Source organism: Macaca thibetana, chromosome 19, assembly GCF_024542745.1.
Source record: "Macaca thibetana thibetana isolate TM-01 chromosome 19, ASM2454274v1, whole genome shotgun sequence".
Lineage (NCBI taxonomy): Eukaryota > Metazoa > Chordata > Mammalia > Primates > Cercopithecidae > Macaca > Macaca thibetana.
The window spans coordinates 7,312,298-7,325,918 of record NC_065596.1 but is presented as its reverse complement, the minus strand read 5'-3'; the positions used below and the strand labels follow the sequence as shown (position 1 = coordinate 7,325,918).

Here is a 13,621-nt window from a genome sequence, read left to right as displayed (position 1 = left end):
TATTGGCTCACTGCAACCTTTGCCTCCCGGGTTCATACCATTCTCCTGCCTCAGCTTCCCGAGTAGCTGGGACTACAGGCACCCGCCACCACGCCCACCTAATTTTTTTGTATTTTTAGTAGAGACGGGGTTTCGCCGTGTTAGCCACGATGGTCTCGATCTTCTGACCTCGTGATCCACCTGCCTCGGCCTCCCAAAGTGCTGGGATTACAGGCGTGAGCCACCACGCCCAACCTTCTTTTTTTTTTTTTTTTTTTTTTTTTTGAGATGGAGTCTCGCTCTGTTGCCCAGGTTGGAGTGCAGCGGTGCGATCTCATTGCATCCTCCACCTCCTGGGTTCAAGCAATTCTCCTGCCTCAGCCTGCCGAGTAGCTGGGATTACAAGTGCCCACCACAACGCCTGGTTAATTTTTGTGTTTTTAGTAGAGACAGGGTTTTACCATGTTGGCCAGGCTGGTCTTGAACTCCTGACCTCAAGTAATCCACCGGCCTTGGCCTCCCAAAGTGCTGGGATTACAGGCGTGAGCCACTGCACCCGGCTAGAGATGGGTTTTTGCCATGTTGGCCAGGCTGCTCTTAAACTCCTGAACTCAGGTGATCCACCTGCCTCACCCTCCCAAAGTGTTGGGATTACAGGCATGAGTCATCCACCCCACCAGCCCCAGAAATGTTTAAGAGCCACTTGAAGCCTCAGTTTATTTATTTATTTTATTTTTTTAGATGGAATCTTGCTCTGTCACCCAGGCTGGAGTGCAGTGGCGGGATCTCGGCTCACTGCAACCTCCACCTCCTGGGTTCAAGCGATTCTTCTGCCTCAGCCTTCCGAGTAGCTGTGATTACAGGTGTGCACCACCACACCCGGATAATTTTTTGTAATTTTAGTAGAGACAGGATTTCACCATATTGGCCAGGCTGATCTCCAACTCTTAACCTCGTGATCCGCCCACCTCAGCCTCCCAAAATGCTGTGATTACAAGTGTGAGCCACTGCCCCCAACCCCTCAGTTTTTTTTTTTAAGGGTCAAAGAAGCCTGCCACATTGGCCAGGCTCTAATTCGAGAATAGCCGGAGGGGCTGTGTAAAGGTGATCTTTGAAAGATGAAGAACTTGCCAGCAAAGCAACAGGAGGAACAGCATTCCAGGCAGAAGGAACTGCCTGGACAAAGGCTTAGAGCCTTCAAAGAGCTGCTCTAGGCGACAGACCTCTGGGCGACACAGAGAGGTTCCTTCTCAAAAAACCAAAACCAAAACCAAAAAACAACAAGAAGGTCGGATGCGATGGCTCACGCCTGTAATCCCAGCACTTTGGGAGGCCGAGGCGGGCAGATCACGAGGTCAGGAGATCCAGACCATCCTGGCGAACACGGTGAAACCCCGTCTCTACTAAAACTACAAAAAAATTAGCCGGGCGTGGTGGCGGGCACCTGTAGTCCCAGCTTCTCTGGAGGCTGAGGCAGGAGAATGGCGTGAACCCGGGAGGCGGCGGATCGCGCCACTGCACTCCAGCCTGGGCGACAGAAAGACTCCGTCTCAAATAGATAAATAAGTAAATAAGTAAATAAATAAATAAATAAATACTTCTGGGGCTAAGGGAGAAGTGTGCACTAAGAAGACAACGGCGGCCTGGGCGACAGAGTGAGACTCCGTCTGGAAAAAAAAAAAAAAAATGGAAGGCTGGTTTAGCCTGAGCGATGGTCCTCGCCTGTAGTCCCAGCTACTTGAGAGATCGCTTAGCTGTAGTGACTAGCCAGGATCGCGTGACTGCAGTCTAGTTTGGGCGACAGAGCGATACCCTGTCTCTAAAAATAAGAAAGAAAAAAGCCATGAAAAAGGAGGCAGGCTTGAAATAGGCCTGACTTAGCTTCCCTCCACCTACAGTGACCCAATAAGACCAGAGTAAGTATTTTTTGATTCATGCAAATATATGTAAAATAAGGAGCAGGAATTAAGTAGTTGGGAGGGGTCCTGGATGTTTAGGCCTCGCCCACATGGGAATAGCTGCCTCACACGGAGGCGCAGGCCAGCTCCACCAATCAGCTCCTCCTCTTTCCCTAAATCGGCCTTCTTCGTCCCTCTTAGCCTATCACATTGCAAACTCCACCTGTAGTCCACGTTTTAGCCTATCAGGGTAGGAGCACTGACACTGTCGCACTCCAAACCCCACCCCCTAGCCCAGTATTAGCCTATCAGCTTCCAAGTCCTTCTTAGCTGCAACTAGTTTCTGTCTCCGCTTGTTCTGCGACCCGCTGAACTACATTTCCCAGGAGGCGTCGGGGCTGCGCCGCACAACTTCCGACTGTAAAGATGGCGGCTTCCTAGAGAGTCGGCGGCTGATTTAGAAGGAGGCTCAGGCTACGGTGAGCCGAAGTTGGGTGGTGAAAGCGTGCGGGGTCTGTTCCTAGGGGCCCAGCTCCCTTTGGCCCGAGAGATCCAGCTCCTAGCCTTTCCTGGGGCTTCCGCCTTTATTTATGGTTTCTCCTGCAGTCTAGCCTCCATCCTTCTTGCTGTCACTAAAGCTTTGTTTTCCTTAGAGGCGTGGGGACTGCAAGGAGCTCAAAGACCATCTTGGGAAGCCCGTGCCTATTGCCCAGATAGACAAACTGTTCCATTCGTGTCCTGTTTCTCTCCAAGAGGAACCACAGTCCTAATATTTTGCTTCTCCCTCATGCAGACACCCGCTAGGCACGAGGGTGTCCTAGAGGTTATTATTCCTTTATTCACCAAGACGTTTTCAGTTTTAGGTAATAGAAAACCCTACTCAATGTGGCTTAAGGAAGAAAAGGAAGTTAGTGGCTTATAGATTGGGTCTAATAGGAGCTGGGTCCAGGTGGTCAGAATTCGATCAGCAGTTTTCTGGGTAGAGACCATTTCGCTTTTTACTTTAGAGGCAAAAGGGGCGCCTCGCAGCTCTCAACTTTATTCTCCCAGCTCTGCAACTCTAATGGGAGTCTCTTTTCCTTGATGGCAGTGTTAGAAGTTGCAGAGCTGCCACTCAATGGCCTGATTTGGGTCATGTGCCCATCCCCGAGCCATTTTCAGTGGCCAGAGAGCTGGGATGTGCTCACTGGCCGAGTAGGGGCATGAGGCTAGCACTACGTTAAAAAAAAAAAAAGAGAGAGGAAAAAAGAGGGGGGGACTGTTATCTTATGTCAGAGTGACTGCTCGGCTGATAGGTGTAAAAGGCACTTGTTCTACAGCTGAGGAAACAGACTCCCTAAGAAGAGTGACTCATCATCAGTAAGCGGCTCATGGCCCCTCTTCCTTCTTAGTAAGCAAATTTTTTTTTTTTTTTTTTTTTTTGAGACAGAGTTTCACTCTTGTCGCCCAGGGTGGAGTGCATGGCAGGATTTCGGCTCACTGCAACCACCCCTCCCAGGTTCAATCGATTCTCCTGCCTTAGCCTCCCAAGTAGCTGGGATTACACGCATGCACCACCACGCCTGGCTAATTTTGTATTTTTAGTAGAGATGGGATTTCTCCATGTTGGTGAGGCTGGTCTTGAACTTCCAAGCTCAGGTGATCCGCCTGCCTCGGCCTCCCAAAGTGCGGGGATTACAGGCGTGAGCCACCATGCCTGACCGTAACCAAATGTTTTTAAAACTCCCAAGGGGAGGATTCTGGCTTCCCCTGTCCGTGTTCCATCTAGCCACACAGGAGCCATGGAAGTGGTGGAGCCCAGCAGCCCCACTGAAGAGGAGGAGGAGGAAGAGGAGCACGCAGCAGAGCCTCGGCCCCGCACTCGCTCCAATCCTGAAGGGGCTGAGGACCGGGCGGTGGGGGCACAGGCCAGCGTGGGCAGCCGCAGCGAGGGTGAGGGTGAGGCTGCCAGTGCTGATGATGGGAGCCCCAACACTTCAGGAGCCGGCCCTAAGTCCTGGCAAGTGCCCCCGCCAGCCCCTGAGGTCCAAATTCGGACACCAAGGGTCAACTGTCCAGAGAAGGTGGTAAGTAGAAGGGGTGGCCTGGGGCTCTAAGATGTTAGGAAACCTAGCATCTTGTCTTTTGGGATTCACTCTACAGACATTCCCTTTGTATTAGTTACCTGTGGCTGCCACATGTCACCATGGACTTGGTAGCTTTCAACCAGAGAAATTTATTCTCTCACAGTTCTTGGGGCCAGAAGTCAGGTGTCGGCAGGGCCACGCCCCCTCTGGAGGCTCTAAGGGAGGATTCTTTCTTGCCTCTTCTTTTTGTCTGTCTGTTTTTTTTTTTTTTTTTTGCGATGGAGTTTCGCTCTTGTTGCCCAGGCTGGAGTGCAATGGCACGATCTTGGCTCACTGCAACCTCTGCCTCACGGGTTCAAGCAATTCTCCTGCCTCAGCCTCCCGAGTAGCTGGGATTAGAAGCGTGCGCCACCATGCCCGGCTAATTTTTGTATTTTTAGTAGAGACAGGGTTTCACCACATTGGCCAGGCTGGTCTTGAACTCCTGACCTTAGGTGATCCGCCTGCCTTGGCCTCCCAAAGTGATGGGATTATAGGCATGAGCCACCCCACCTGGCCCCTTCTTGCCTCTTCTAGCCTCTGGTGGCTCCTGGCATTCCTTGGCTTATGGCTGCATCACTCTAGTCTTTGCCCAATGTTTTTTTTTTTTTTTTTTGAGACAGAATCTCACTCTGTCGCCCAGGCTGGAGTGCAGTGGCACGATCTCAGCTCACTGCAACCTCCACCTCCTGGGTTCAAGTGATCCTCCTGCCTCAGTCCTCCTAGTAGCTGGGACTACACGCGCATGCCACCACACCCAGCTAATTTTTAGGAGAGACGGGATTTCACCATGTTGGCCTGGCTGGTCTCGAACTCCTGAGCTCAGGTGATCCACCCGCTTTGGCCTCCCAAAGTGCTGGGACTAGAGGCATGAGCCACTGTACTCGGCTGTCTTTGCCCAATTCTGTCCAGTCCTCATAAAGCCTTTCTCACTGTCTTCTCTTCTGTCTCCTATAAGGACACTTGTCATCAAAACAGGATCTTATCTCAAGACCCTTACTTTAATTACATTTGCAGAGACCCTGATTCCAAATAAGATCACATTCTTTTTTTTTTTTTCTTTGAGATAGAGTCCCGCTCTGTCATCAGGCTGGAGTGCAGTGGCGTGATCTCAGCTCACTGCAACCGCCAGCTCCCTGGTTCAAACGATTCTCCCGCCTCAGCCTCCCGAGTAACTGGGATTACAGGCACTCACCACCACACCCAACTACTTTTTGTATTTTTTAGTAGAGACCAGGTTTTACCATGTTGGCCAGGATGGTCTTGATCTCCTGACCTCATGATCTGCCTGCCTCAGCCTCCCAAGGTGCTGGGATTACAGGTGGGAGCCACCATGTCTGGCCTCTTTTTTTTTTTTTTTTTGAGACAGAGTTCCACTCTGTCACCCAGGCTGGAGTGCAGTGGTGCAATCAGGGCTCACTGCAACCTCCACCTCCCGGGTTCAAGCAATTCTCTTGGTTTAGCCTCCCGAGTAGCTGGGATTACAGGTGCATGCCACCACACCTAACCAATTTTTTGTATTTTTAGTAGAGATGGAGTTTCGCCATGTTGGCCAGGCTGGTCTCAAACTCCTGACCTCAAGTGATCTGCCTTCCTTGGCCTCCCTAAGTGCTGGGATTACAGCTGTGAGCCACTGTGCCTGGCCAAATAAGGTCACATTCTCAGGTTCTGGGTGGACATGTCTTTTGGGAGCCACAGTTCGACCCACTATATCCTCATTTCTGTGTTTCTGTGTCACACATTCTCTGGCTCATTGATTTGCTTTTCTACATGGACTCCCAGTTCAGCACCCATGCTTCTAAGCCATTGCTTTTCAAAGTGGATGGCTTGGCTCACGATTAGGGGTCACCGTACTGCCTTTTCAGACAGGGCAGCTTGAAGAGGGCCAGTGAGTGGTGTGGGGGCCAACGTTAAGGTCAGAGGACGCTCACCACCCTCCAACTACCTTGCAGATTATCTGCCTGGACCTGTCAGAGGAAATGTCACTGCCAAAGCTGGAGTCGTTCAACGGGTAAGAGGGACATTTTAGGGCTTGAACATGCGGCCATGGCTGTGAGGGTCCAGCCCAAAAGATATGGGGCTCTTACTCTGAAACTCACCAAGCCAGCTTGGTCTGGCTTCAGGACTGGCAGTATCAGAGAGTAGCAAGAGCCAGGTGCAGTGGCTCATGCCTGTAATCCCAGTAACTCGGAAGGCTGAGATAGGAAGATCACTTGAGGCTAGGGGTTCAAGACTAGTCTGGGCAACATGGACCCCATCTCTCTAAAAAAATATATATATGTATTTATTCATTTATTTGTTTTTGAGACAGGGTGTCACTCTCTTGCCCAGGCTGGAGTGCAATGGAGTGAGCTCAGCTCACTGCAACCCCTACCTCCCAGGTTCAAGTGATTCTTGTGCCTCAGCCTCCTGAGCAGCTGAGATTACAGGCATGCAACACCATGCTCGATTAATTTTTGTATTTTTAGTAGAGACAAGAGTTTTGCCATGTTGTCCAGGCTGGTCTCAAAACTCCTGATCTGAAGTCTGCCTGCCTTGGCTGGGCATGGTGGCATGCTCCTAGACTCCCAGCTACTTGGGAGGGCAAGCTGGGAGGGTCGATTGATCCCAAGAGTTTGAGGCTGCAATGAGCTATGATTTTGCCACCACACTCCAGCATGGGTGATAGAGCGAGACTTTGTCTCTTTTTTTTTTTTTTTTTTTTTTTTTTTTTTTTTTTTTTGAGACGGAGTCTCACGCTGTTGCCCAGGCTGGAGTGCAGTGGCGCGATCTCGGCTCACTGCAAGCTCCGCCTCCTGGGTTCACGCCATTCTCCTGCCTCAGCCTCCTGAGTAGCTAGGACTACAGGCGCCCGCCACCGCGCCCGGCTAATTTTTTGTATTTTTAGTAGAGACGGGGTTTCACTGTGGTCTCGATCTCCTGACCTTGTGATCCGCCCGCCTCGGCCTCCCAAAGTGCTGGGATTACAGGCTTGAGCCACCGCGCCCGGCCTTTTTTTTTGAGACGGAATCTTGCTCTGTCGCCCAGGCTAGAGTGCAATGGCACTATCTCCGCTCACTGCAAGCTCCGCCTCCCAGTTTCACACCATTCTCCTGCTTCAGCCTCCCGAGTAGCTGGGACTACAGGTGCCCACCTCCACCACGCCCGGCTAATTTTTTTGTGTTTTTAGTAGAGACGGGGTTTCACCGTGTTAGTGAGGGTGGTCTCAATCTCCTGACCCCGTGATCCACCCGCCTCGGCCTCCCAAAGTGCTGGGATTACTTTGGGAGGCCGAGGTGGGCGGATCACGAGGTCTGGAGTTTGAGACCAGCCTGGCTGACATAGTAAAACCCCCACCTCTACTAAAAATACAAAGATTAGCTGGGCACGGTGGCACATGCCTGTAGTCCCAGCTATTCGGGAGGCTGAGACAGGAGAATCACTTTAATCCGGGAGACGGAGGTTGCGGTGAGCCGAGATCACGCTATTGCACTCCAGCCTGGGCAACAAGAACGAAACTCCATCTCACAAAAAGCAAAATAAAAAAAGAGTAGTGGCTGGGCGCGGTGGCTCACGCCTGTAATCCCAGCACTTTGGGAGGCCGAGGCGGGCGGATCACAAGGTCAGGAGATCGAGACCACGGTGAAACCTCGTCTCTACTAAAAATACAAAAAAAAAATTAGCCGGATTCGGTGGCGGGCACCTGTAGTCCCAGCTACTCAGGAGGCTGAGGCAGGAGAAAGGCATGATCCCGGGAGGCGGAGCTTGCAGTGAGCCTAGATCGCACCACTGCACTCCAGCCTGGGGAATAGAGCGAGACTCCGTCTCAAAAAAAAAAAAGAGTAGTAAGGACAACTGGTAATGTTAAGGCTATGACCCATTGAGCCTCCATTCATAGCAATGACTTGGAGATGCCAAGAAGCAAAGTGACCTGCTCAGTTGAGGGCTCAGAGCAATGGGGCAGAGCCAGGATTGGGACCCAGGCCCAGCTGGCCCTGAAGCCCTTGCCTGGAGTCATGTATCTGGGGTAGGGGGCAGTTTGAGTGGCAGGGCCTGGATGGGGCTTGAGGGCTCCTTGGAGATGTTGAAGATGGCACCTCCTTCCCCTCAGCGGCAATCAGCCCATGGCTGAGCAAAGTTCCTGCAGTGAGTCTAGACGAACCTTGATCCCCATATGCACAGAGGGACCATTTGGAGAGGGCAGGAGCTCAGACGTCAGCCAGACTACTGGGTTTGTGGCTGAGCTCCGCCATCCCCCTGCAGTATGACCTGTACCTCTAGGGCCTTATCTAGCTGGTACAGGGTTCTCAGAGGAGGGTGGCTGAAGGAATCTTTTTTTTTTTTTTTTGAGATGGAGTCTCGCTCTGTTGGAGTGCAGTGGCACGATCTCGGCTCACTGAAACCTCTGCCTTCCGGGTTCAAGCAGTTCTCTGACTCAGCCTCCTGAGTACCTGGGATTACAGGCGCCCGCCACCACGCCTGGCTAATTTTTTTGTATTTTTAGCAGAGACGGGGTTTCACCATCTTGGCCGGGCTGGTCTTGAACTCCTGACCTCGTGATCCACCCGCCTCGGCCTCACAAAGTGCTGGGATTACAGGCGTGAGCCACCGCACCCGGCCCTGAGGGAACCTTAATTCCCCTCTACTCTGCCTCTCCAGCTCCAAAACCAATGCCCTCAACGTCTCCCAGAAGATGATCGAGATGTTCGTACGGACAAAACACAAGATCGACAAAAGCCACGAGTTTGCACTGGTGGTGGTGAATGACGACACGGCCTGGGTGAGGCCTGGGCAGGCGCTGGGTGCCTGGGGGTCCCCTGGGGCCCGGGGAGCACCGCGCTGAGACCTTTGCTTCCCTGCAGCTGTCCGGCCTGACCTCCGACCCCCGTGAGCTCTGCAGCTGCCTCTATGATCTGGAGACGGCCTCCTGTTCCACCTTCAGTATCCTTCCTGGCAGAGGTGTCCCTGTGAAGGGGGCTGTCTCCTTCTATCGTCCTTGGGGCTCAGGAAAGTCTGAGTTCTGACTCTGGCTGGCTGAAGTTCAGATCTCGGTCCTGCCAAGGCTGGGAAGGTCACCCCTCTGAGCCTCAGTTTCCCCATCCGTACTGTGGAAGGCACAAAGCTGCCTACCCCATGGAGATGCTGTAATAATACAGAAGTGAAAGTACTTCGTTTGGTCCAGGCACGGTGGTCCCCGCCTGTAATCCCAGCGACTTGTGAGGCTGAGGCTCAAGAATCACTTGAACCCGGGAGGCGGAGGTAGCAGTGAGCTGAGATCTCGCCACTGCACTCCAGCCTGGATGACCGAATGAGACTCCATCTTAAAAAAAAAAAAAAAAAAAAAAAAGTACCTTCTTTGTACTTAGGAGGTCCAGAATTTACCCACAAGGGGATCACCTCACACAGGGCTGGGCATACAGTTGATGCTCAATAAATGGCAGTGTGTGACAGAAATGTCATCATTCCTCCTACAGCCCCTTGAACCTGGGCGCAGGACATTTTATGGTAATTTGGACATAAAAGGCTCATATGTGGCCCCAAACTGAAATAGAATAGGACTCTTCTAAGTTAAAACGGTAAAAAATGGTTAGAGTTTTTTTCAGGAGGACGAGAACACCCCTGGCTCTTTTGTTTGGAGGACAGTGGCCCCAGCCATGCAGGAAAGGGGAGCTTTTTTTTTTTTGCTCTTTTTTTTTTTTTGAGACGGAGTTTTGCTCTCATTGCCCTGGCTGAGTGCAATGGTGCAATCTTGGCTCATTGTAAGTTCCACCTCCCAGGTTCAAGTGATTCTCCTGCCTCAGCCTCCCAGGTAGCTGGGATTATAGGTGTGCACCACCACACCTGGCTAATTTAGTATGTTTTTTTTTTTTTTGAGACGGAGTCTAGCTCTGTCGCCCAGGCTGAAGTGCAGTGGCCGGATCTCAGCTCACTGCAAGCTCCGCCTCCCAGGTTTACGCCATTATCCTGCCTCAGCCTCCCGAGTAGCTGGGACTACAGCCGCCTGCCACCTCACCCGGCTAGTTTTTTTGTATTTTTTAGTAGAGACGGGGTTTCACCGTGTTAGCCAGGATGGTCTCGATCTCCTGACCTCGTGATCCGCCCGTCTCGGCCTCCCAGAGTGCTGGGATTACAGGCTTGAGCCACCACGCCCGGCGAATTTTGTATGTTTTTTAGAAACGGGGTCTTGCTATGTTGCCCAGGCTGGTCTTGAATTCCTGGGCTCAAGTGATCCTCCCACCCCAGCCTCCCAAAATGCTGAGATTACAGGCATGAGCCACCATGCCCGGCCCCATTCTGTTTTAAAACAAATTAGATTCCATCCCATCTCTGGTCCAAAACCTCCCATGGCTCCCTGTGGATCTTATTTATTATTGTTTTTGAGATGGAGTCTCGCTCTTGTTGCCCAGGCTGGAGTGCAGCAGCACGATCTCGGCTCACCGCAATCTCCACCTCCCAAGTTCAAGCAATTTTCCTGCCTTAGCCTCCCAAGTAGCTGGGATTACAGACATGCGCCACCAGGCCCAGCTAATATTGTATTTTTAGTAGAGATGGGGTTTCACCATGTTGGCCAGGCTGATCTCAAACTCCTGACCTCAGGTGGGCCACCTGCCTTGGCCTCCCAAAGTGCTGAGATTGCAGGCATGAGCCACTGTGCCTGGCATACCAAGAGTCTTAAAGTCATCTGGTGCCAGCACCCTATTTTGTGATCCATGCTGAGGGGAATTCGAGTGTCAGAGAGGGCAAGTGACTTGGCCAGGGTCACATGGTGCGTCTGCAGGGGTGCCGGGTCTCCTCTGGCGTCAGGACCAGGGAAGCCACCTGTTCCTGCTCACTCGTGCTCTACCAGCCTTCTCCTTAGCATCCCCACCAGATCTGGAAGGACTTTTCAGCCTCATGTAAGTCCCCTGCGGATAAATTCTTACTCACCTTCAAAGAGAAGGGTCACTTGTGGGAAGAAGCCCCAAATAGCCCAGAAATAATCTAGAGAGCCTTAAAGCCTCCTCCCTTCCAACCTCGCCCTGAGCAATTCCTCATTTATGTGTCTTGGGAGCATGGGGGCCGATGGAGATGCACGTGTTGCTAGGCAGCTCCAGCTGACAGCAGTGATGGGGGATGCTCAGGACACTGAGGGTGGTCCAGGCGTGGTAGCTCAGGCCTGTAATCCCAGCACTTTGGGAGGCCGAGGCAGGCAGATCTCCTGAGGTCAGGAGTTTGAGACCAGCCTGGCCAGCGTGGTGAAAGTGCATCTCTACTAAAAATACAAAAATTAGCTGGACGTGGTGATGGGCGCCGGTAATCCCAGCTACTTGAGAGGCCGGGGCAGGAGAATTCCTTGAACCTGGGAGGCAGAGGTTGCAGTGAGCCAAGATCTCACCATTGCACTCAGAGGGGTGAGGCTGGGCACATGCTCAGGGCAGAGGGAACCGCTTACGGGACACCTCACAGGCAGCAGTGAACTTGGGAGACATCAGTGGGGCCTCACCTGCCTGGTGAGCATCTAGGGTCTCTCTGAGGGTGATAAGAGGGGCAGACCCCCACAGGCTGCTCTGACTGCTCCCTCCTCCCGGGTATGCAGCCAGCAGAAAACTGAGCTTCCGGTCACAGAGAACGTGCAGACGATTCCCCCGCCATATGTGGTCCGCACCATCCTTGTCTACAGCCGTCCACCCTGCCAGCCCCAGTTCTCCTTGACGGAGCCCATGAAGGTGGGTGAGGCCTGGGAGAGGGAGGGGTGCCTGCAGCCATGAGGATGGTGGTTAGACACCAGGAGGGACTTCCCAACCACAGAGGCTGGGGTGCCTAGAGGCAAGTTCCCAGAGTCTGAGGCAGAAATAGGGGAGTTATAGATGTGGGGCATGGGGTGACCCAAGCCCCAGAGGCTGGTGTTCTTTACTTCCCCCACAGAAAATGTTCCAGTGCCCATATTTCTTCTTTGACGTTGTTTACATCCACAATGGCACCGAGGAGAAGGAGGAGGAGATGAGCTGGAAGGTGAGAGGCCGCAGCAGGTGTGAGTGGCAAGCGGGCGTGGACAGGATGTCTTGGAACACACCTGCGCTGGGTCTGGGGGTCTCTACCTCCATTTGGTAGCCCTGGAGCCCTGGCCGGGGTGGGTCATGGCATTTGGTCATTGAACAGCTGTTTCCCAGTTGTCTGCTGTGAAAGCCATTGGGACGATGGTCCAGGCAAACATCTTGAGTCCTGCCTCCCCCATCCCCAGTGTTCCTTGCTTTCCTTTCTTTTTTTTTTTGTTTGAGACAGAGTCTCCGTCTGTCTGTCTCCCAGGCTGGAGTGCAGTGGCACGATCTCGGCCCACTGCAACCTCTGCCTCCTGGGTTCAAGCAATTCTCGTGCGTCAGCCTCCCGAGTAGCTGGGAATATAGGTACCTGCCATCACACCAGGTTAATTTTTGTATTTTTAGTAGAGACGGGGTTTCACCATGTTGGCCAGGCTGGTCTTGAACTCCTGACCTCAGGTGATCTGCCTGCCTCAGCATCCCAAAGTGCTGGGATTAGAGGCGTGAGCCACCGCGACCGGCTCCCTCTTCCCTTTCTTCCTGCCTTTGACCTCGCTGTGCCCTCAGCCTAGAGCATCCATCCCTCTTGGACTACAAAGGCCCTGCTGGGCCTTCACATCCCAGACCTGAACTAGCTGTGGGACTTCAAGTGGACTACTTACTTCTCTGAACCTCAGTTTACCCAACTATGAACAGGGAGTTGAGACCAGCTCCTCCTCATACTTCAATACCCAAATCAAAAGTCCCCCCTCTTGCCAGGCGTGGTGGTGTATGCCTGTGGTCCCAGCTACTCGGGAGGCTGAGACAGGAGGCTCGCTTAAGCCCGAAAGGTGGAGATTGCAGTGAGCTATGATCAAGCCACTGCACTCCAGCCTGGGTGACAGGGCGGAGACCCTGTGTCAAAAAATAAAAATCGGGCCAGGCAGCAGTGGTGCATACCTGTAATCCCAGCACTTTGGGAGGCCGAGGCAGGTGGATCACCTGAGTCACGAGTTCGGACCAGCCTGACCAATATGGAGAAACCGTGTCTCTACTAAAAATACAAAATTAACCGGGCATGGTGGCGCATGCCTGAAATCCCATCTACTCAGGAGGCTGAGGCAGGAGAATCGTTTGAACCTGGGAGGTGGAGGTTGTGGTGAACTGAGATGGTGCCATTGCACACCAGCCTGGGAACCACAGCGAAACCCCATCTCAACAAAAAAAAAAGTAAAATAAAAAATCCCTCCTCTGAGAAGCCCTCCCTGTTTTTCAAGAAGGATCAAAGTGGGGGCCAGGAGAATGTGTCTGTATCTGACTGTGTCTCTCCACACTGGGGACTCTTTGGGGTCCATGACTAGGACCTCTTCGGATCCCTAACACTGGGTCCGTGGCAGGGAATGTTTGCTCAATGTATGAATGGTTTCTGCTTGGCAAACTCCTCTTCACCCTTTAGAACCCACCCCAGATGTCCCCTCTTCTGAGAAGCCCTCCAGGGATATGAAGGGCCTGTTGGGGTAACCTCTGCCTGAACAGTCCTTCACTGACCCCCGCCCCTCCCCAGGACATGTTTGCCTTCATGGGCAGCCTGGATACCAAGGGTACCAGCTACAAGTATGAGGTGGCGCTGGCTGGGCCAGCCCTGGAGTTGCACAACTGCATG

The 13,621-nt window shown here is 52.6% G+C and overlaps 3 protein-coding genes across 8 annotated transcripts in view; all 3 read left to right on the top strand.

Moving 5' to 3' along the window:
• Positions 1-13,621, top strand: part of MRPL34 (mitochondrial ribosomal protein L34) — a 72,430-nt gene that overhangs the window by 30,526 nt on the left and 28,283 nt on the right. Inside the window, exon 1 of one of the 4 annotated variants that reach the window (XM_050769849.1) lies at positions 11,071-11,074. The exons of the other annotated variants lie outside the window; for them this stretch is intronic. The gene's annotated coding sequence lies outside the window, so the exon portion shown is untranslated. Of the gene's footprint in view, positions 1-11,070; positions 11,075-13,621 lie in introns of those variants that run through there. 4 annotated transcript variants of the gene reach the window in all.
• Positions 2,257-13,621, top strand: part of BABAM1 (BRISC and BRCA1 A complex member 1) — an 11,759-nt gene continuing 394 nt past the window's right edge. The window contains exons 1-10 of one of the 3 annotated variants that reach the window (XM_050769733.1): positions 2,257-2,356; positions 3,197-3,267; positions 3,646-3,943; positions 5,935-5,993; positions 8,621-8,741; positions 8,824-8,902; positions 10,809-10,857; positions 11,538-11,667; positions 11,867-11,953; positions 13,523-13,621. The exon at positions 13,523-13,621 is cut by the window's right edge and continues 394 nt beyond it. In XM_050769733.1, the coding sequence (XP_050625690.1) occupies positions 3,248-3,267; positions 3,646-3,943; positions 5,935-5,993; positions 8,621-8,741; positions 8,824-8,902; positions 10,809-10,857; positions 11,538-11,667; positions 11,867-11,953; positions 13,523-13,621 (942 nt within the window). In that variant the 5' untranslated portion in view covers positions 2,257-2,356; positions 3,197-3,247. Of the gene's footprint in view, positions 2,357-3,196; positions 3,268-3,607; positions 3,944-5,934; positions 5,994-8,620; positions 8,742-8,823; positions 8,903-10,808; positions 10,858-11,537; positions 11,668-11,866; positions 11,954-13,522 lie in introns of all 3 variants that reach the window. The other 2 variants (XM_050769735.1, XM_050769734.1) reach the window with 2 other exon arrangements.
• Positions 11,279-13,621, top strand: part of DDA1 (DET1 and DDB1 associated 1) — a 44,345-nt gene continuing 42,002 nt past the window's right edge. The window contains exon 1 of the mRNA XM_050769878.1: positions 11,279-11,282. The gene's annotated coding sequence lies outside the window, so the exon portion shown is untranslated. The remainder of the gene's footprint in view (positions 11,283-13,621) is intronic.